The 22,307-nt window shown below is 37.6% G+C and overlaps 1 protein-coding gene across 2 annotated transcripts in view; it reads right to left on the bottom strand.

The window, feature by feature from the left end:
* Positions 1-327: 327 nt before the first annotated feature.
* Positions 328-22,307, bottom strand: part of LOC134663899 (T-box transcription factor TBX20-like) — a 91,617-nt gene continuing 69,637 nt past the window's right edge. For both annotated transcript variants that reach the window (XM_063520440.1, XM_063520439.1), the window contains exons 5-6: positions 12,117-12,352; positions 328-4,711 (exon numbers count right to left, since the gene is read on the bottom strand). In XM_063520440.1, coding sequence (XP_063376510.1) covers positions 4,378-4,711; positions 12,117-12,352 — 570 coding nt within the window. In that variant the 3' untranslated portion in view covers positions 328-4,377. The remainder of the gene's footprint in view (positions 4,712-12,116; positions 12,353-22,307) is intronic.

A 22,307-nucleotide genomic window follows, 5' to 3' on the forward strand; every position in this document is an offset into this window, starting at 1 on the left:
TTATTTTTACCCCCCAAAAGTAGCCCCTATGTTTAAAATTCATTTGTTGACGTTACATATCCGTCTTTGGGTCACAGACTTCCATATGTGTACCAAATTTCAACTTAATTGGTCCGGTAGTTTCGGAGCAAATTGGCTGTGACAGACGGACAGACAGACGCACGAGTGATCCTATAAGGGTTCCGTTTTTTCCTTTTGAGGTACGGAACCCTAAAAAAGGAGGAGGTTATCAATTCGACCGTATTTTTTACATCATAATACTTAGCAGGTCTGTTTATACTCTATATATATATATATATGTATGAAATAGTAGAAATAAAACAACAATGGAATTAGTTTCAGTTTATTAGCACATTATAGGGCCGAGCCCTGATATGTCGCCACCTTGCGCGCTCACATTCAGTGCACCTTTTTTGGTGTCGTTAGTATAATAAAAAGAGACCTTAGGCTTATTTGTCGCTAAAGTAAGAAATTTACTAGTTTCGTTAATATTGACGAATGTGTCAATTGCTCTAAACTATTCATATAGAATCACAACTTCAATCAGCAAACGGAATCTATTGGTAATTTTATTGAAGTATAAATAAAAATTAACAGTCAGCCTCAAAAATAGTATTATTTTAGAAGCTGGGTAGTTTATCTAATTATGTATTTAGGGTTTTATTAATGATTATAATTCCTATCACGATCGAATAAATACTTTTTCTTCCTCTGTACATGTCTGTGATTACTCATAAGAATTATAAGTAGAGATTTAACCTTATAATCATTAAAATGACCAATTATTTTACCAACTGCCTACCACACGATATAAGCCGAAACGCGGATCCGCGTACGAGAATACTACTTATTTGAAAAATAATAATCCGGCACACGAGAGGTTAAGTTTACTTTGACAAGTTCACAACAAATTTAGCTGCATAGCAATAAGTACTTTACATCAAGTGCATAAAGTCTCAATTTCGATCACAATTTATATCATCTATAAAAGCTTCGGAAATGTATTAAGTATGCCTCTAAATGTCACATCAATAAAAATGTTACGATATCAACTCGTATTCATAGCTACATTGTATTTAATGTGTTTTGCAACACCGATTGTATTATGCAGGTTTAGGTTTCATAGTTATTATGGCGCCATAAATATAGGGAAAACCTAGCTATTGTTTTTACTAGATTAAGTAGGTACTAAAATACCTGATCTAACGATATCCAGAAGTTCTCTAACGTCTATCTTTGTGACATAGTGTTTTATGTAGATGCCAATCTATTACAATGGTTTCAAATTCAACATAAACCACAATATGGTATTGCGGCTTGCGGTCGGTATGCCGCTAATATTCAGAAATAGTCATCCAAATATTCCAGAAATAATATTGATAAGACTTTCGTTACCTGCTTAATACTAATACATTTGTAGGGTGGATTTTTTTAGGAATATAAAATATTTTTCTTACGAGCTGTTACAGTACCAGTACCTACTTAGTTCATGATTGAATTTATTTGACCGGACCCACGAGGACAGAAATATGAATCGTAATTGAAATTCCCCTTATTTGGGTTTTAAAGTATTGTAAAATAGATGTAGATATTGTGGATTTTTTTAGTCCGGATCAAGACTTTAAATCTGGTCATGTTTTCGTTATAATAAAATTATACCTACGAATTTATTTGTTTAAAATCCAATTTGTAGAAAGATAGTAAAATTTGGCTTGTTTTGGATTTTTATAAAGAGGATCTGAAATGGGGTTTGGACTAGAATAACTCACGTTTTTCTTCTACCCAAAATAGTATTAGAGCTCCCTCCCACCTGTTCTATTTCAATTATTGAAATCAAAATCAAACCGCATTGATCACCTACAATGAACTCAACATGTTAAATATTTGTATTTACGAATAAGAAACTTTACACAGAGAAAAATTTTTTTTACAATATTACTAGATTGTATAGTAGTTATGATTCTGGTGTAGGAAAACAGATTTCAGCCATGTTTAATAGACTCGTATTTTGGACAATATTAGAATATTCTAGTTAAAATTTGTGTTTCGTACAAAACTTTCGTTAAATAAATAATTTAATATAAATATTTTACACTTGAATTACCAGTGACCGAATTTGGTTGCAATTTAGAGTTGTTATAATAATCGATATGGATAATACGTAGGTACTAAAAGTCTATGACCTCGTTCTGAATCAGTTCAGTAGAACAGTTTTGTTGGTTTGATTTATATAAAGGATAGAACGGCCATGTTAATGAATAAAATAGAAACTTGTAATCGTGTAACCTATAAGTACCTACTGTCTATACTATACTTTTCTGTTGACATTGCTCAATATTTAAGTACAGTTCAAGAATCAAGAATTTTATGTGACGGCCTCGGTACACGGTTTACGATCGTGTCTCCAACGAATACATAAATTCATTGCCTCCTATGGCGCACAGACCTACCTAGAGTACTTATTAAGTTCAATTAAATTTAAATCATTTTCAATAGGAACAGAGTTCTTTGTATTTGTTTTGTTTCTTTCAATTTTTACATAACGAACCCGGTTTTTTTTACTCTGTAGATTCATATTTCATTGTATTTTTTTTTGGATTTTTTGTCCTTTTATGGCTGGGCCTTCGGAGGTTATATAACACTTTAGTTTAATATAATAAGAATAATATGCACCTTCTATGTATATTGCAACCAAATTAGTAAATTAGGTACGCAACATCTCTTCAGATAATATAAAGGTACCTACTCTGCACTCTGGTAGGAAATCAATGATCATTAATAGTTGGCATTAATTCTAGGTGCCCGTACAATGTGAGCGGCGCAGTTCCCACTAAAACGCTTCCATAACTTCTTATTAATACAAACATCTAAGTGATCTTCATATGTACAGTGCTTATCCTACAAAAATAATTTAATCAATCGCTATACAATACATACATCTTCGGTACAATACTAATGGAATATAAATACCTACATTATCTTCTATATTTTACATACGAATACACAATAGGGTCGATGTAAGTGAATTATATTTCGTAAGGAAATTGTTGATTATCAGTATAGTTTATCACATAAAGATTAATTAGTCGTTTTAGCTCCATATAAAATAGAAGCACAAAATAACTATTAGGACTAAAAAATGTAATAACTTTAAAAACTGACTAACATTTTATATAAAACTGGGCCCTGGTTGCAAGCAATTCAAATGTGAACATGATAGCTATAATATTTTGTCACTGACCAAGGAGTAAGTATATCCTGTGTTATCCGTTATTCCAAACAGAATAATAGTGCTGTTGTGGCAAAAAGATATATGTAGGTACATCATATTTAACGAAGACGTGGTACAGTCGCCATCACATATATCGGAGCGCCCGAGGTGGTCAAATAATTATGAATCAACGGCCTTGACAATAAAGGCGTGTTTACATATTTGTGAGCGCCTTGGCCGCTCCGGTATTTCTGATGGCGACTGTACCTATTTGCAGATTACGACCACTGTAGATACTTACTACAGAAGCAATGTGAAAATAATATTAACTGTCTGAACAGTTATCAAGTAATCCATTACAAAATCATGATTGTGTGATGGCATACATTATTACATTAATTAATTCACTTACACCAACATTTCAAGAAACTCATATGGTCATGCCATGACTGTTTCGTTTAATCATATCTGCTCCACATGTTGAAACATATATTCGCTTTTACATATTCCATACAGTGAAGTTATGATATTATCAAGCCCGTTGACTTCTAAATATTATGCTAAAATCTTATTGGAATGTTATATAACTTCTTCATAATTTCCATAGGTAATAATGAGGAGTCTAGTCGCTAGTTCTACAAATAGTTATTTTATTGTTTACAAAATTGCATTCAAATCATAATGCTCTTTGGTTCAAAGTTTTCGTGATGAGTTTATTTTTAGCTAAGCTCTCGAATGCCACGGGCTCTATATCGGCCAGCCATAGAACGACCTACAACTTTTATAAAATTAAATTTATCTTTGAGGCTCTTTGTTAACCCGATTCCTACTCCGTGGTGATTCGAGGGGTTAGAAGAAATAACAAAACATAGATAATTCGAAAGACTATCCTCAAGTTAAATAATACGATAACCGGATACCTATCAGGTAACTAATGTTAAAATCTGATCTATATTAACAATACAAGTTAAATCTTTTCCGGTAGGAACCATGTAATTACTTTCTTAACGATACTCTGATACTCATAACTATAAATCACTATTAAGTAGGTACTACGTGTAGATATCAAGTGTTTATACAAGTCCTCACAGCACATTTTCGATAGTCTTTAGTCTACTCGCACATCGCAGATCGTCTTTTGGAATGTCTCAGTAAAGTCGGAAGATTCACAGGGGATGCCGCGGGGAGGGCGCGTGGTCGGGGCGCACGGAGGGCGCCGCGTGCGCCGGGGGAGGGTAGGGGCAGTAGCGGAGCGGGGCGGGGGGCTTCTGCATCCAGAGGTCGGGCGGCAGCGCCAGCGGCTGCGGCCACGCGGCGGGCCAGCCGCGGCCGCCCAGCGCCAGCAGCTGCAGCGCGGGCGGCGTGCGCGCCCACGCCGCGCGCTTCTCCGCCTCGTCGTCGGCCAGCGCGCCGCCCGCGCCCGCGCCGCCGCCGCCCGCGTACAGCCGCAGCGGCGACCGGAGCAGCTGCTGCTCCATCAGCATCAGCTCCATCGGATCTCTGGGGAAAAACAAGCATAGACCATTCAGGTATTTGTTAATCTGCACAATAATTCACAATGCATATCTTAAGACGGATCCCTGGTGCCAGCAGTTGAGTGTACCTAAGGGTAACATTCCATTTCTGACCGCAGCTGCACTACTAGTACGAACGCGTCGGTGTGTCAATTTCCAGAGTAAAATGAATGGTAGTGATGCTGTCGTTTTAAATGGACTGTCACCTTAATCTGACATGAAATCTATGTCAAAATTCAAACAAGTTACTTATGGCACATGGGGGGAACTTCTTAAAATATTGAGGTATATTAATCTTCTAAGAATGATAAGAGGGAAGCCCTTACATCAAAAATAGCTTCCTCGATAGATCAAGTTCCAGTGAGCTTGCGGCGCGCGTTCCGCGAACGCGCGCGTTTGCGCGTTGCTTGATCGTTGGCTTTCAGCGGCCCGTGGTCGATAAAACTCACTTCGGGGAAATATTCGCCGGGCCACGTGGCTGCCTTTAATATGCTCTTTGTAATAAAACTGCTCATTATAAATACTTTACAAACAAAAGAACATATTTTTTGTTTATAGTTAACAACGATTTTACTGCTATTCCTACCCTTGTCAGACCATAATTTTGTTTTATTGGTTTAGTAAATACCTACTATGATAAATCTTTTGTCATATTATACATAGGTGCTAAGGTAAACCCATAGGTAAACTATATGAGTAGGTACATAGGACATACATTAACCCACTTTTGAGATTAAGTACATAAACAAAATCACTGCAAATTATAGTAAAAAAATACTCTTTTGACTCTAAATGTAAGTACTTAATTCATATTCATTCCATTTTTATAATTCTATATGGCTAGAAATTGTTTCGTCGAAGCGATTTATGTTTGTGGAGCGCGTTAACGAGGCGCGCCGAGCTCGTCAGCCCTTTATGGCGGCGAGAGCGCCCTTTATCGGTTCCCGGACCTGTGCCGCCGCACGCGTTCGCGCGAATTTGCTATTTTCGCCACTCACAGAACTATTCAACTAGCGCACTCATAAGCGTGCTATAATCCATCCTTCACGCCCGCTCAATGGAAATCGAACTTCGTAACTCCTTTAAGATCTACGATGGTATCGTGCGCGCGCGGTGTCGTGGAGTCATTAATAACAGGAGGTGTTGGGATGCTCTCGAGCGGCAAATGAGCGTGACGACACGCCGGGCTCGAGGTGAGACTCAAAATTGGCATGACATCATGAGATGCCGTGTCGAATTTTATCTATCACCGATGCGCCGCAGCCTCAGGCGCCGGTCCGGGAATTAAAACAGGTAGGTTGCCCACACACGCCAACCGAAATATAGATTTTTTTACACGCCACCTAATTTCAAACATAAAAACTAATAGTTCCCTAATAGCACTGGGGTTACCGAAACCGTACATTAACTTTCACATGGAACTCCACCGTCCTAATAATTTCACACAGCGGTAACATGCGACATAAAATTTTGATTACAGCACAGAGTTAAGTGTGTAATTTACCAAAATACCGACCAAATTAACAGGTCATTTTGCTGTGCTTATATCGCAATTTGCTTTTGGTGCCGTTTCAATAACTTGAAAAAAATGCTTCACAGTTAAATAATTTGTTACGGCGTGTTAAAATGTTGGCAGTATTTAAATCAACATTTACAAAGTTCATGAAAGCTGCGTAATGGACATCTCGGCCCGATTACGATCGTGGGCCACAAAACTGCGATTAATTTTAAGGTGGAATAAATTGGTTAATTTTGAACTAACACATAGGAATCACAGCCGTAATGTTTCGAAATTTACACGTTTTCGAAAGTGATATGTAGAAAGGTCGTAAGTCGGTGTTAGCGCGCGGAGTTCCTAAAGCTGTCATGTCGGTGGTTATGTCGTTTCGGGTGCCGTGGGGGCGTTAATGGCGTATTTATTATGATCTCGGTATCAGCAGTAATAGCCAACACTCTCCGGCGGCAAATTACAGGGCGGCGCTCTTAGAGGCCGCCGCTAGGGACGGCCCAAGACTTTATCGATATCTCGTCTCGGGCCTCTTATCGATGTATATACATTACGAGCAAGAATACCAAATGAGTATTACTATGAGAATCTCTTTGTATAGTTTATTGCAGTTATTACCTACTTGCGAATTAGCGATTTTCTTTACCTTAAACGATTATGGAATAAGTAACAAAAAATAAATTCACTTAAGAACTGCACAGTAAGTCAACCCAAGAACATAAGTGCAAATTGAGTTGCCGGTCGAGTTGATGTAATTAAGTTATTTTCTATTGACAGTGCTCTTTGTTATTAGATGCCTACTTACTGCCCATATTAAGTGCAATGTGGGCGGGTCGGCAAAGAAAATAACACTACTGCTAGCCGCTACTTTGTATTGCATAGATGCATTATTACTGGTTGAATTGCGTTTGCTATCGGAGCTATTGTGTCCATAAATAATAATGCAAATACCATATAAATTTCAGAGTTAAACGAGTCAGATAGGTTAATAGGTACTAAATGAAGGGATATAATACTTTGAATTTGAATAATTCAATACGATACTATCGAAGCCTTTAAAGCTGCTGTACCTACCCTATTAAGCATCCATTTTTTTTCCAAAAAAGGCAAATACTTATACTTAAACACTTTTAGCCCATTAAAATTTTTCGCTAAAGCGATACGTATTAAATCGTTCGACGAGTTAACGGTAGAACGTGGACCACCACCGAATATCTTGCAGTTGTCGGTACATATATTATAGGGTTTTTCTATTCTTGTCAGATGGCCTGCATCGAATAACGCATATTTTCCGTAGCTTGCCTAGCTTGAATGCGCATCATTAAAGAGTCTACGCACTGCCGACACCTACGTAAGTGAATCGCGCGCAATTAACGAAGAGGTGCGTCGGCGCATAAATATCGAGCCGCTTCTCGCTAAATATCAGCCCTGATTGAGCGCGGGGCGTGGCCTATTAATTAATGTTCTCGACCACCTCACGATATCCACGGCTAAAGCTTGTATCTTTTGCACGCGGCATCTTGTAATGTGAACGTTATTGCTATTCTTAAAAGGTTGATTTTACCGTGGCAGGATTGAGTGAGATGAGAGATTGAGAGAGTAATAGTTGAAAATCCCACACGTTCTCATACAATGGCAATCCATCACACTTATTGTCTGACGATTTCGGACGTCAGCGAAGGAAGTCATTAAGGCTAGGCCAGTTGTTTTAAACATTTATATTTGTCATTATAATTTGACTCCGGTAGATTTATTGCTGGGAAATGGCGCCTTTGAGCGATGCTTGCCGATCCAGTTCCATCGTAATGCGTAGTCAACTAATAGTCAGATACTGAAAATTACATATATCGTAATATAGCCAACTTACATTTATTAGAAAATTTTACGCGTTACAAAAATATTTATTAAATATAGAAGTAGGCTCAGAAATCCTCAATCGACTTTGAGATTAGAAAAATTAATTATACTGTCTACTTGCCAGGGGGTGGCGGATGACTACCCGGCTGGATTGGCTTAGCTTTACGTACTCGTATACTACATCTGTGTCGAGTGAATTCCTCCGATACCAAAATTTGCACGTCCCACATACATTGGGTGTCACTTCCTTCTAATATTACTTCCTTCACTATAAGCAGCTATAAGTAAAAACTTATTACAGATTTCAAACGCGTTTATCGAAAGGCTAAAAAAAAAACTTAGCGTGTAAAACGGAAGCAACTCACACAATGTATAAGCGCAGACATTAAAAACTAACGGACTTTCTAAAAACGAGAAGAAAGTTAAATTAAGAGTAATCGTTGCACCGTAATAGAATGAGTGCACAGTAGCGCACGTCGAGCAAGTTCATCTGATACGAGCCTTTAATTATTCGGCTTTCAATCTGCTGCCACCGTACACACTACTACACATGTGTGAGCGCCTGAGCGGGCTTTTGTTTACCTCTACAAAACGTTGTCATGCGCATCGCTCCAGGCAAACTTACCAACCAGTTTAATTCTGAGCTCTTCTGGCACATCATTATTACGAAATTAGGAGTCACATTACGTTAGCGACGAGTTTACACGTGAAAACAAAATGATTTATGAATAGATAGGCTGCAACGGAAGTTATACTTCAGAAAAACCTCATATATATGTAGTCTTATTTCGCTAATAACTTCAAAACTCATGCATCCTAAGAGTAGCTGCTTAAACTTTCGCTAAAATAACACAGCACAGTTACAAGGCGAAAAAACTCGTCACGTAACTTATTGTCAACTATAGATTCATTATGATTGCAACATAGGAATGAACCATGATTTAATCAGCGAATATCTTGAAATAATTCTTCAAAGGCTAAGTTCATTACTAGCATTCCATAGGAATATAATAAAGGTATATATCTTAGTAAGTGTGAAAGCGTGGGTACGCGCGGTAGCTCGGCCGAGCGGTAATTGCGCGATAACATCTGGAATTAGCCGTCAATCACCGCCGCTCATCGCCGCTCTATCAATTAATACAAATCGGTAGTCACGGAGTGTCGTGTCGTGTCAAAGATTAGATAATGATGCCCGGTAATTGTGCCGATCATGCTGACACTATTGTATACTTGCAGTCGCCATTAGGTGTATCGGAGTGAACAATGTTCTCGAATATCTGTAAGTATCTCTGTAACTCTATAGTGAAGGCGTGAGAATATTCATTTTAGACCGCAATTGTACAAATGCGTTTACTGATAGGCATAGCAGAGAGTAAAGTAACCTACAAATGCATAAAATCAGCATAAAATTGCTACACTCTTATTTTTAAATAAATCAGCTATTTAAGTTCAAAAGAAATAGGTCAATAAAATATTTGTATGGTGACATTTCTTCCTTGTAGTAAGTAATAGGTACGAGTATTTAACCTTTAGCCCAAATCGTCACCTTTTCAAAAACCCTGTTTATTTATGAGTAGAATGCGCATAACTTTTTTACTAGTTTATGCTGTATAATCCGAGCGACGGGATCGTCATTAATTGTGTAACTGTTACTATTTAACAGTTTTGCTATAATTGTTAGACATAGTGATAAACAATTAACCATAAAACCTACAACTGAACAATATTACTATAGAAAATCATTTACTTTTACAGACAATACATAACGAAGTACGTAGCGACGACATAACCGTTAAAACTTTATGTTTTCCAACATGCGAGAAAATTATACGTTCTTGCGTTTTACTTAAACGACCTTCTATGCAGTTTAAATGTGGAAAGATAATTATTTTTGCATAATTCAGCAGGCTGTTCGCAGGATAACCGGTGGTATCTTATTCCGATTGCTTCCCCCCTCATATTAACCACTAGAAGCGCGCCCTCCAAATACGCACAATTGTAGCAGAGTTCAAGTTGATAGTTATACTGGAGTGGTCAAGCGTTCGATTCTGTGGCGTCAGTAATACACAATGTGGACCGGTTTGTGCACATCACACCGATGGAAGATAATAGAAATGCGCTTTAATTTGTCGTTTAGGGCATAATGAGCCCCGTGCCCTGTGATTACGCGCCGCCGCGAGCCGCGGGCCGCCGTTGACGTGAGCTCTACACGTCGCACGAGCCTACTATTGGCTCTCGCACCCACTTCGCGCGTCTGCATCTATACCTACATGTGATGTTAGTGTTCTTTCCCCGATGTAACATGTCAAAGTGTCTGCTTTATAAATGATTTTCTAGTAGACTTATCAATTGAAACTCCAAATTGTTTTGCTGGACGTGAGGTAGTTTTCATTACCTTTTGTAATCGCTATTACATAGTTTTCTTTACGTAACATAGTATGAAGAACAAAACATAAGGAACCACAGTATTTAAAGAAACAAAATATTAAAGCCATATTCAAATGTCCCATAGTAGTGGTCGCCTCATGGGAACGCCCCGCCCGTTCGCTGCCTCCCGGCAAATTCTCGCCTCGGCCATCGCCAGTCTTCGACTTAATCACGGAAACTTCTCGAAACACGCTGTAAATGTGTCATTTTCAACCAAAACGTACAATTTTATCGGTTGTTACTGGCATAAAATGCACAATTAGGTAGGTAACGTATTTTAACAATGGATATAGTAAAGTAGTACTTTTTTCAAAAACGTTACAACTGTTTATGTAACTACATATCAATGTAATGTTAACTTTTTACAAATGTCAGTTCTGATTATACTTTCTTGTGCGGAATAGTGCTTTTTGTGTCTATAGTTAACCGCTCTCTAATAATCAGATCGAACACAATGCGCGATCGCTTCCCACGGTATCGCTCCAATTTCTTAGTGTAACACTGGGTTGTTGCTACTTTATTCTAATAAGCTTTATATTGGGTAGTTACGAGAAATAGGAATATAACAACAGAGTAATGATTACGACTGATGATGGTTGATTTACCTAGGTAGTACCTGTCTTAGGGAACATCATGAAATTAATATAGATTTTAAAAATGTTTAATAAAAAGTGAATTTAGAAACCGGTTAGGTCGGCAAGCAAGTTCTGTGTCAGAAAGTCACGCTTTCAAACAAATAGATGTGAAATAACCTAGCCTCAAAAATGACTTCTAAGCAACGATCGCCTTTCGAGACGTTAATAAATTTAATGATAGGCACCATTTGTTAATTGAGACTTGACATTATCTTTCGCATAAAATGAATCAACATTTATTAAACGCTTCCTATAAGCTATGAAACAGCGTTTTGCTCCCTGTAAGCCCTATACCTGATTTAAATTAAAAACAAAACCCAATAGATAGGTATAAGTAGATATAGATTATTTTGAAAGTCGATTAAGCAGATACGGCGTGTAACAACGCGCATCCCTAAATCGGCGCCGCGATCAGCATTCAACCGCGTATCAGTCGCAATCAGGCGAAGAACACGTAACTGAGAACCGAGTGGGTTCATGTTATAGCAATGCTTAGTGGTACTTAAGACTTTTGTGTTTTAAGGTGGAGTTTTTAATCTTTTATTCATGTTAAAGCCGCTCGCCGCGCAAATTGCAGGGCGGCCGACCTAATGCCTTTCAACTGTTGCTAATAACCTGCCAATTTATCAAAGTTGCCCTGAGCGGCGCAGCATCGATTCGGTCCACTTTTGAGAACACGTGGGTCGGACACGGACACGTCTGTCACTTTTATAGTTTTGTACAACTTATTTTATTTTACAATAAATATTAATTACTGTAAAGTTGGGGAGGCCTTTGCCCAGCAGTGGGATACCTAAATAGGCTAAGGGAAAAAAAAAGAAGTTGGGTATGTTCAATGAAAACAGTAGTAGAAGACTTAATCAAAGTCCGTAAGCCTTGACGATTGTCTAAATAGTCTAAATTGACAGTCCAAATGGCATTGGTGTGCCAGAATAACGAAAAAGAGAGCAGTAAACTCAACTCACCTATCAAAGTCCGTGAGCCTCGAAGAGTCCCTGAAGCCTTTCGCGAAGGGATTGGAGTCGATCTTGAGCTTGGTGATGAGCTGGTTCTGGTATGCCGTGACGGCGGTGAACACGGTCTCGGGGAAGACGAAGGTGCGGTGCTGCTCGCGCGCCAGGTCCGTGATGGGGCCGCCGCCGTCGCGGACCTTCACGAGGTGGATGCGGGGCTGGTACCGGTGCATCGAGTTTAGGACGATCTGGAGAACAATGGGATATGGTTATTGAGATTTTCTGGCAAGAAATTGTTTCAGAGAGGAGTTCAATGGGGTAAAGGTAACATTCCATTTCTGACCGCAGCTGCACTACAGCTCGATGTTATTGACAATTTCCATAGTAAAATGAATGACAGTAACGTCGCAACAGCAGCTGCAGCAAGTGCAGCTGTCGTTGGAAATGGACCTTTCATTCTGGTCACCTTTATTTTTTGTTTGTTGCTAATTAATGGTGCTAATTAATGTCTCTTAAAATACTTAAATAAAAAACATACGTTTTGAAGGGTTCCCTTCTGACGTAGTAGAAAACATTGAGGTTGGATTGCATTACGATCATGGACAGGTATTATAATAGTGAACTGGATAGATTCTACATACAAGCTACATATTGACGTTTAAAAATTAACACGATCCTATATTACCTACTTTGAAATAAGAACACTAACTATGAAATAAGAATAAATAGTATTAAAATCAATATCACTGAATATCATTGATACATCAATTGAATACCAGAGTGCAGAGCTTAACAAATTTTACATGATAAGAGAGACATTAAGCATAACGCTTCCCTAACTTTCCGAGTTAGGCCAAAATTATGCAAATCAGCTAATTCACATGAGAGCAGCTGTTCCACCACTCACGACCGCGTTAATGCCGAGAATCGGCCACGTCATTATACTTAAGTAGCTTATCACAATCGGTACGTTTAGACAGGCATGCGGGATTATTTTGTGGAGTTTTGAGGAGTATAAACGGACATATGTATTATGTGTGTAAATGACCGCCGTATCATATAAGGTCATTCAAACTGGAACACTCTTCATTTAAAATATGTTATACTTACTTAACAACTTGTATTGTTTATGATTGTATTGTTTGAATAGCCTGTCAGATTTCTAAGATCAAGTTCGCCATAAGTACATTTACTATGGGTAGGTCCCCATAGGTATGTGATTTTAACAAAACGGACATACTATACCTACCAGGAAGTAGTGTAAAAATAAATAAGTAACATGACGGCGTTATTCATAAACGCGCTAAATGCTTCAATTAATTGTTTGTCTTAATCTGTTATTTTTATTTAAGTATTCATAAGGAATAAAACATAAATTAACTAATTGAGGCTTGTAATGTTCTTTGAATAAGGGAGTTAATAATAGCTTTTCTTGCCTAATAGATATCTACTGATAGCTAGATAATCTGAGTCAAACACGAAACAGTCGATACAATCTTAGCTGTTGTCTCCGACTTCTGGCTAATGCCCGCGCCCATGGGCCGGGCTCCCATTAATTACAATCCACGCTATCAATTATAATAATAGTGTCGGTGATTTCTCATTACATTGTAGTAATTAATTGGCCTCGTCGAGATGTGACGCGCCGATAAGCTTACCGGCAAATTGTAGCGGCCTTCCTAAAGGACATATAAGCGTAATGTATTTTATACGTATACGCCCTTTTGTTATAAAATAACTGAATTGTTCTCGACTGCCTGATGAGATAATTAACGTCCATAAGTTAATTAATTCGACTGTCTCGTTATGAAATTGTTTTAATGGCAGCAAAAGTGTCGATTCATGGCTGAGCCTTGGTAGCGTTGATTGTTACAATGTGAACGCTAGCCTAATACTAATTAAGATCTAGCTGTCTGGTTATAATTTATTGCGAGTTTTACTGTTACACGTGTAAAAATTCAATTAAAATCTTATGAATTTACGCCACGGTTTATTTTGAGACCAGTCAGATAGAGGGTATTTTGTCAAGTTATTTTTGACACGAGAATGTTAAAATATCTCTGTATTAATTATTACTTATGTATTATTTATACGAATGAGTACCTATTCTATTAATAAAACAGCAACGGAATCATAGTGCGGAAGGAACTCCCAAAGGCCAAATCAGTTATTAACTTCGCTTAAGGGTTCTAAGGCCTAGTTTAGTTAAGTTATTTATTGTGCTTTCCGATGACGCATAGTTATAGACTCCTTCGCCTCGTTCAGGATTTAATGTTCGCCCACGCCGTAAATACCTATATAATTTTTTCTCCCTTGAGACACAATCTTCAATTTTTTTTGAGTTAGATAGGTAGGTTTGGAGTAGAATGCGAATGGTTTGGTTGTGTGTCTCCAAATGGTGGGAAAATGCCGATGACAGGGTCGAGTGGAGAAAACGAGGGGAGGCCTTTGCCCAGCAGTGGGACACCAAAGTAGGCTAGGGAAAAAAAAGATAGGTAGGTTACACATCTTTGTGTATTTTTAGTGTTCCGTACAAAACTTTGTTTTTAGGGTTCCGTACCCAAAGGGTAAAACGGGACCCTATTACTAAGACTTCGCTGTCCGTCCGTCCGTCCGTCCGTCCGTCCGTCCGTCCGTCCGTCCGTCTGTCACCAGGCTGTATCTCACGAACCGTGATAGCTAGACAGTTGAAATTTTCACAGATGATGTATTTCTGTTGCCGCTATAACAACAAATACTAAAAACAGAATAAAATAAAGATTTAAATGGGCCTCCCATACAACAAACGTGATTTTTGACCAAAGTTAAGCAAGCAACGGGAGAGGTCAGTACTTGGATGGGTGACCGTTTTCTTTTTGCTTTTTTTTTTGCATTATGGTACGGAACCCTTCGTGCGCGAGTCCGACTCGCACTTGCCCGGTTTTTTTAATACCTAATCAAATCTAGTGTATTACAAAATATGAAACGACATTTTCTCATAAATTGTATACTGCAATATCGCATGATGATAGCTTGACATAAATACAACATTCCATACTAAGTAGTCTACAACAATAATAGGTAAGTACGGCTACAAAAACTGTCTACCGTTCACATTTCGTGAAAGGTATCTTAGCTGTAGCGTCACGTACGATGTAGGCGACGACACGAATCGCTCTGAGGGGATGTGGTCGCACAACCCACCCGAGGCCCCTCGGCACATTGCGACGCGATATTCATCTTTAATATTTGGGCCGTAAGGAAATGTATGGGTCGGTGAAAGGGCCAGATAGGTCTAATTGCGGTGGGGCGGTGGGAGGGCCGCTAGGAGGAGCGGATAATGGCGGCCGGTGGGGGCAACGTTGCCATCGCCAGATGGTTGCGGCCCGCCACGCTGTGAGCTTGTATTTATAGTTCAACGTACGAACGTTTTAGTAGGTACCTGCTTTTCTTTTTGACGTTAAAAACTGCGCCTTAGACACCTTTCCGTACGTCTAGTGAAAAGATTTTCCTGCTATTATATTTTAAATTCAAAACTTAGAGAGAGCTAGTTACTAAAAACATACTAGTAGAGATTAATTTCTGATGTTTGTAGTCGAATAAGACATCGCGGGCAAGACTTTAATTTGATGTAATTAAAAAAAAATGCTTGAAAAGGATGGAAAAGTTTTGGGTGATATTTGCTTTATAGGGCTTGGTAAACCTACATTACAAATTTATTTATATTTTAACAATAATGTTACAAAGTTAACACGCGTCGATATAACATAAATAACATGTAATATAAATAAATATACCTACTTATACACGGTGCAACATGAGGAAACCGAATAATTTTAACCACGCATTTCTGAGGTCAAAAGAAGTAAAAAATGTAATATGAGTTTAGGTGAATTTCGCCAAAAAAAAATATTTTTTGTTTTGTTTTTTCATTTTTTTAAATTTGTACATAAAAAATAAATGTTATTGGTAAACTTGTCACTTAAAAATAATTTTTAAATTTTTTTTCGTAGAACTTACTTTTTGCAAAGTGTTACTTGTCACTTTTTGACATCTATCAATAAGGATATTTAGACTACGTCCCATAGCAGCAACATCACCATCAAAAAGGCCTTTTACTCTATGTAACAATAAAAACTTGTTTTTTTTTTAATTAAGAATATCTCTGAAACTAGGCGAATTTCAAAAAAGTTTATAGGACATTTTTGTCTCTAAATATGATCAGGAATACGCTGTTAAAATTATTCGGTTTACTCATGTTACACCGTGTATGTACAATGAATTCATGACACAACAATGACACCGTGACGTCACTGAACGTTTTTTTCTAATAACTTGGTAAGAAAAGGAGAACCAGCTGCTGTTTACAGAAAGTATTGGCTGCTATTTAACTGATCACCAGATTTAATAAAATTTAATACCAAAAAAATCTACTTTACCACCCTAAAATAATGAATGATCACCAAAATTATAACACCATTTTATTGTGAAATGATTACCAATTTTATTACATTTTACTATCCTATTAAAGGAAATGACACCAAATTAATTATTATTAACCAAAAAATTGTAAATAATTACCAAATTTCAAACCCCAATTTAATGTCAATTGATAACCAAATTTTTACATCGTGCTATCCTATTAAATAAAATGACACCAAAATAATCATTGTAAACCCAAAAATAGTAAATGACCACCAAAATTAGAACTCCATTTTAATGTAAAATTATAACCAAATTTTTAAATCTTGCTATCCTATTAAAGCAAAGCAAAATTTTCTAGTAGCATTTCGTTTCTGTATGGGTTGCAGTTCAAACCTAACCTAACCCACTTTTCTAGTAACATTTCGTTTCTGTAAGGTTCGCAGTTCAAACCTAACCTAACCCACTTTTCTAGTAGCATTTCTTATCTGGAAGGGTCGCAGTTCAAACCTAACCTAACCCACTTTTCAAGTAGAATTTCGTTTCTGTGTGGGTCGGAGTTCAAACCTAACCTAACCCACTTTTCTAGTAGCATTTCGTTTATGTAAGGGTCACAGTTCAAACCTAACCTAACCCACTTTTCTAGTAGCATTTCGTTTCTGTAAGGGTCGCAGTTCAAACCTAACCTAACCCACTTTTCTAGTAGCATTTCTTTTCTGTAAGGGTCGCAGTTCAAACCTAACCTAACCCACTTTTCTAGTAGCATTTCTTTTCTGTAAGGGTCGCAGTTCAAACCTAACCTAACCCACTTTTCTAGTAGCAATTCGTTCTGTATGGGTCGCAGTGTTAACCTAGCCCACTTAACTGATAGCAGTACAAACCTAACCTTACCTACTTTTCTAGTAGCATTTCAGTATGCCTACCTAAGGTATGCGGTGCGGGGTACGGGGGTTGAGCGGGAGGAGCTAGTAATTTTGGCATCATTTTACTTTATTTGGTAATATGGGTGTATAAATTTTTTGGTATCATAGTGGTGTATTTAGGTGAAAATATCGCATTTATTTGGTCTTCAAGATTTGGTGATCATTAATGATTTTTGGTAATCATTCAATATATTTGGTATTCGAATACAATTTGAAGTGCAGTCGTAATTAAAATGGTGGTACTTTTGTAATTTTAGGCCTTATTTTTTTGGTGTTCAGTAATTTTTTTTGGTGAGCATTATCTTTTTATTTAGGGTACCAAAGTATTTTTTGGTGGTCATTATATTTGTAGCCGAAAGTATTTTGAACATCATCAGAAGCAAACGGCAGGTAAGTACAGTATTGATGCGTGAACTGTCTGTGGAGGCAGCATTCACAACGCTCCTCGAGAGCATTGCTGTGTAGACAAACCAGTAGCAGAGTGATCTCTGATAACGACTAGACATTATGAATCCTAGGGTCAACTTGTGCCAGGTAAAATGTTTGTATAACTAGGCAGGTCGTCAATGAGTTGATGGGCGGATTACGTCGGCTTGTCGCCTCGCGTCGCTCGACATTCGTCCCATTTGTACCTAACCGCAGCCTAACCGTCTGATGGACCAATCTTTTGGACACTGTCACCATTATTCTACACACTTTTTTACAATTTGCAAGATATGGTACTTATATGTGGTAATAAATTTCGAAGACCGAGCTTTATTTTGTCGTCATAAAATTAATTATAAAAAAGTAGATATCTTTGGTAGGTACTACCAACTCAAAATAAGTGACCAAGCCCTCCAGTAGACTACTTAAAAAATAAATCGTAAAACTTAATAATAATAATTTGATTTGTTCCCTAGTTAAAATATTATGTTTAACACTTTGTTTAGAATGGGCAGTTGCGAACTACATCGAATCGTATAAAATTTTAGGTATTTATACAACACGTTTTGACAAAGTTGTGATCCACGTAATAAAATATTGTAGTGCGTTATTATAAAAAATTGGAATAATTATGACTTTATGCTAATATCGCGCGCACATTCAACTTCTAAAATAATGTCAGTGCCAGGTGTAAATAATTATGTAGGTAGGTATACAACATAGAACTCAAGGCTGATGAGAATCATTGTAGCTACTAGTCATCCAAAAGTCTCGAGCCTTTAGCTCGTTTTTAGGGCTCTATTTGATTAGTAAAATAGGCATTTAGCCTTTTGGATCACTAGTACCTACCTACCAAGTAGGTACTTACTTGATGCAGGTACCAATACAAAGTGTCGATACGACTTTAAAGATTAATTTTATATTTAATCCGTTGTCCAAGTTCATAACACAGGGTAAAGTCGCACAGTGTAAGCCAAACTATACCGTTTTCATTCAACAAGTTTGACGAGGTCGCGATCCGTGCAATAAAATATTGCAGTGAGTGTGTTACATAAAAATTGGAATATGGCGGGATATTATGGAGCACAAAATGTGGAACGTATGACTTTATTTATGCTAATAACTTGCGAACATTCAATACCTACAGTATGTCAACAGATCGGGTGTGGGCGAGCGGCGGGTACAGTCGCGTCGGAGAAGCTTCATTATTAATTTTATTAACAGGTGTTTTTAAATGGATACACCACTATAAAGCATTTCATTAATTTATTATGTATTTATATTCACATGTTTAATTGTCCTTGAGAAAAAACCGGGCAAGTGCGAGTCGGACTCGCGCACGAAGGGTTCCGTACCATAATGCAAAAAAAAAAACAAAAAAAAGCAAAAAGAAAACGGTCACCCATCCAAGTACTGACCCCTCCCGACGTTGCTTAACTTTGGTCAAAAATCACGTTTGTTGTATGGGAGCCCCATTTAAATCTTTATTTTATTCTGTTTTTAGTATTTGTTGTTATAGCGGCAACAGAAATACATCATCTGTGAAAATTTCAAATGTAGCTATCACGGTTCGTGAGATACAGCCTGGTGACAGACGGACGGACGGACGGACGGACGGACGGACAGCGAAGTCATAGTAATAGGGTCCCGTTTTACCCTTTGGGTACGGAACCCTAAAAATAGGTCTGTATTTGAACTACGTATAGGTTTCCTTTTATGCTGGTGTAATTGGCAAAGAAAAATGTTTGGAAATGGACGAAAGTTAACTAAAATAAGTAGTCGAGAAAATTTTGTATCGTAAGTTTTAATGTTACTTAATCAATTAACAGGTCGTGAGTTTATGTGTAACTATTTTATACTTGATATAAACCAATATGTACTTAGATACTTAATTTGATCATCTTACTACAAAACTTTTGCGGCGGAGTGTCCTCCCAGCGCCGCCGAGGTTAAGTCAACAGAGAAGTAAGCGATGAGAAATGATCTCTTAAAGTAGGGGATTTCGCTGCATTTGCATTAGTTTTCGAACTCTTACAAGAAACATTATGACCCCACGTCGGCTAAGTCGTTATCGCAGAAGTTTCAAATGTTAAAAAGCGATAAGCTCTAAGTATGCAAACTGACTTACCTACTCAGATTAATGTCTCATTAATTACGTGACATACATATGAACTACAGCATGACAAATAAAACCTAATGAGAGACTAAAACAACGCACAATGCTATAGTTATTTATTGACAACTATAAACCTCGTACATCAAAGCCCACATGCAATACTTAAACACGACAAAACCTTTATTATCACCGTAACCCAACCGTCTCAAGTTCTCAATTGTAATAATATAACGTTCGTCATAATAACAGTGGCAATAAAATACATCCAAATAAAATACTCGATCGTAAAGAGAGTGACATAGGATGAAATACTGGTAAATCGTCATATAAGGCGGACGAGCGTCACCGCCCGTCGGGGAGGCGCGTTAACGTCACCTCGGAATGAAAAAAAGAGAAGATTATTAAAAAAGGAAGTTTGAAATGAGGAGAAAAACAAATAAGCCAACAAATTGAAGTGAGAGATGTGATGTCGCTGTGCGCCCCCTGCGGCGGTCTCTCGCTTCCTAAAGCTGTTATGAGCTTGATTGATGCACGATCGTGGCTGGATGGTAGATGTGCTAGATCGCGATCCGAATCATGCTGGACATTCCACGTATGAGCGAGTTCTAGTTACGGACGATGGATGATTCAAGAGACATCCGACGCAGAAACTGAAGATATATCTAACAGTTACAATTAATAGGTGCGAGCATGTACATACTTATATTACTTATAACAAATAAGGGTAAAATAGTTTAGGAAATCATAATTCATAAGTTCATAACATACTTACGAGTGGGTACGTGTTCACATAACCAAACCGTGTCCTAATATTTACAAAAAAACTAAATTATGTTTAGGATACAGATTTTCTTGAAGTCTAGTTGTAATCGCAAGAACTGTCAACTTTACCCAAGGTATTCAACGTAGTCCAAACAAAAGTCATATGTAAGCGCTGGTATGTGTAAAAAGCAAAGTTCATTAGCAATAATAGTGATTTTACGAAGTTATGTAAATAATGAGACAAACGATTTAGTTGGGGTCTATAAAATGGCGAGTTTAGTGCTCCTGTCCTTTCGCCCGTCGTTAGGGTTGACACTTATATGTAGTAATAGAATAATGTAATGTGTTGGATAGGTGCTGCGACACAGTGTGCATGTGCCTACTATTGAATTTTAAACTTAAATCGCTTAAAACATTGCTTTGTCTATAATTATAAAAATTCAAAATACTCGAACGAGATTTACTCGTTAGGTATATGTACGAGTAAGTACTCGTACATATTACATCTTAGGTACCTATGCTCTACCAGCTCTACACAAGTATTTTGAATTTTTATAATTATATACTAAGCAATGTTTTACTTAAATTAAAAAATATGTCTTAATACGAATATAGTTAGTATTAAATCGTAATATTAACCTAAATTATACTACATAACACCTAACCTAACTCACAAGAGTTTTGGCAAAACTCGCCTGCGACCCTCCAGACGCAAAGGTGCCATCACGCTCTTCTTAATTTAAATATACCGCAGGTGACAACCCTACGCTCCTAGGTGACAATCCACAAGGCGAATGACAACTGCCCGTAAATCTAAGTGGTGCCTTCAGACCCTCCAGCGCAGCTTTGAATCAATCATTATTATTATTCGGAACGTATTGTTCGAATTTTCACAATGTGCTCTAAAAATGGTTCAACTTAATTTAGGGCCGTATTTGTCCCTGACAGAACTTGTTTACCCAGCATACCTAATAGAAATTGATTCAAAATAAGTGTGAAAAACGAAATTGTTCTACATCAATTTCTCTACGATGTGCTTGGGTTCGTATTGTACAAGAAACCCGGACAGGCCGGGAGTAAATGCTCAATTATAAGCAATAAAACCTACTGAGCAAGCCGCTTACAACGCCGCTCGCCCGCTTCCGCCGGCTCACGTTTGGCCTTCTATTCCATTCGTATAGAGAATCCAGGTCTACAGCTGCTAATTTAAATGTAAGCCCAAGATGCTTAATGCCTGGAACGAAGCCATGGCGCCTATTAAATATTGTAGTAATTCGTATAATGCTGTTTATCAAATTTTGTATCGACTTATTTTTTGTGAATTCGTTACCTATATAGTTATAGTTCGTAATTCGCAGTTAACACTACGTATATTTTCTATTACGAGTACCACGGTAGTTTGTATTGAATAAATATTGAAAACAATAATTTTGCCTACTAGTTACAGCAACAGAATATACTTAACCCTAGAGTCAGACCAAGCGAACTAGGCATGACATTTGCATTGAAAAAGTATGGCAATATGCAATATCATCATTAATGTCAAATTTTTATGATAATATGACGTATATCATG

This window comes from Cydia fagiglandana, chromosome 4 (genome assembly GCF_963556715.1).
Source record: "Cydia fagiglandana chromosome 4, ilCydFagi1.1, whole genome shotgun sequence".
NCBI classification, from domain to species: Eukaryota; Metazoa; Arthropoda; class Insecta; order Lepidoptera; family Tortricidae; genus Cydia; species Cydia fagiglandana.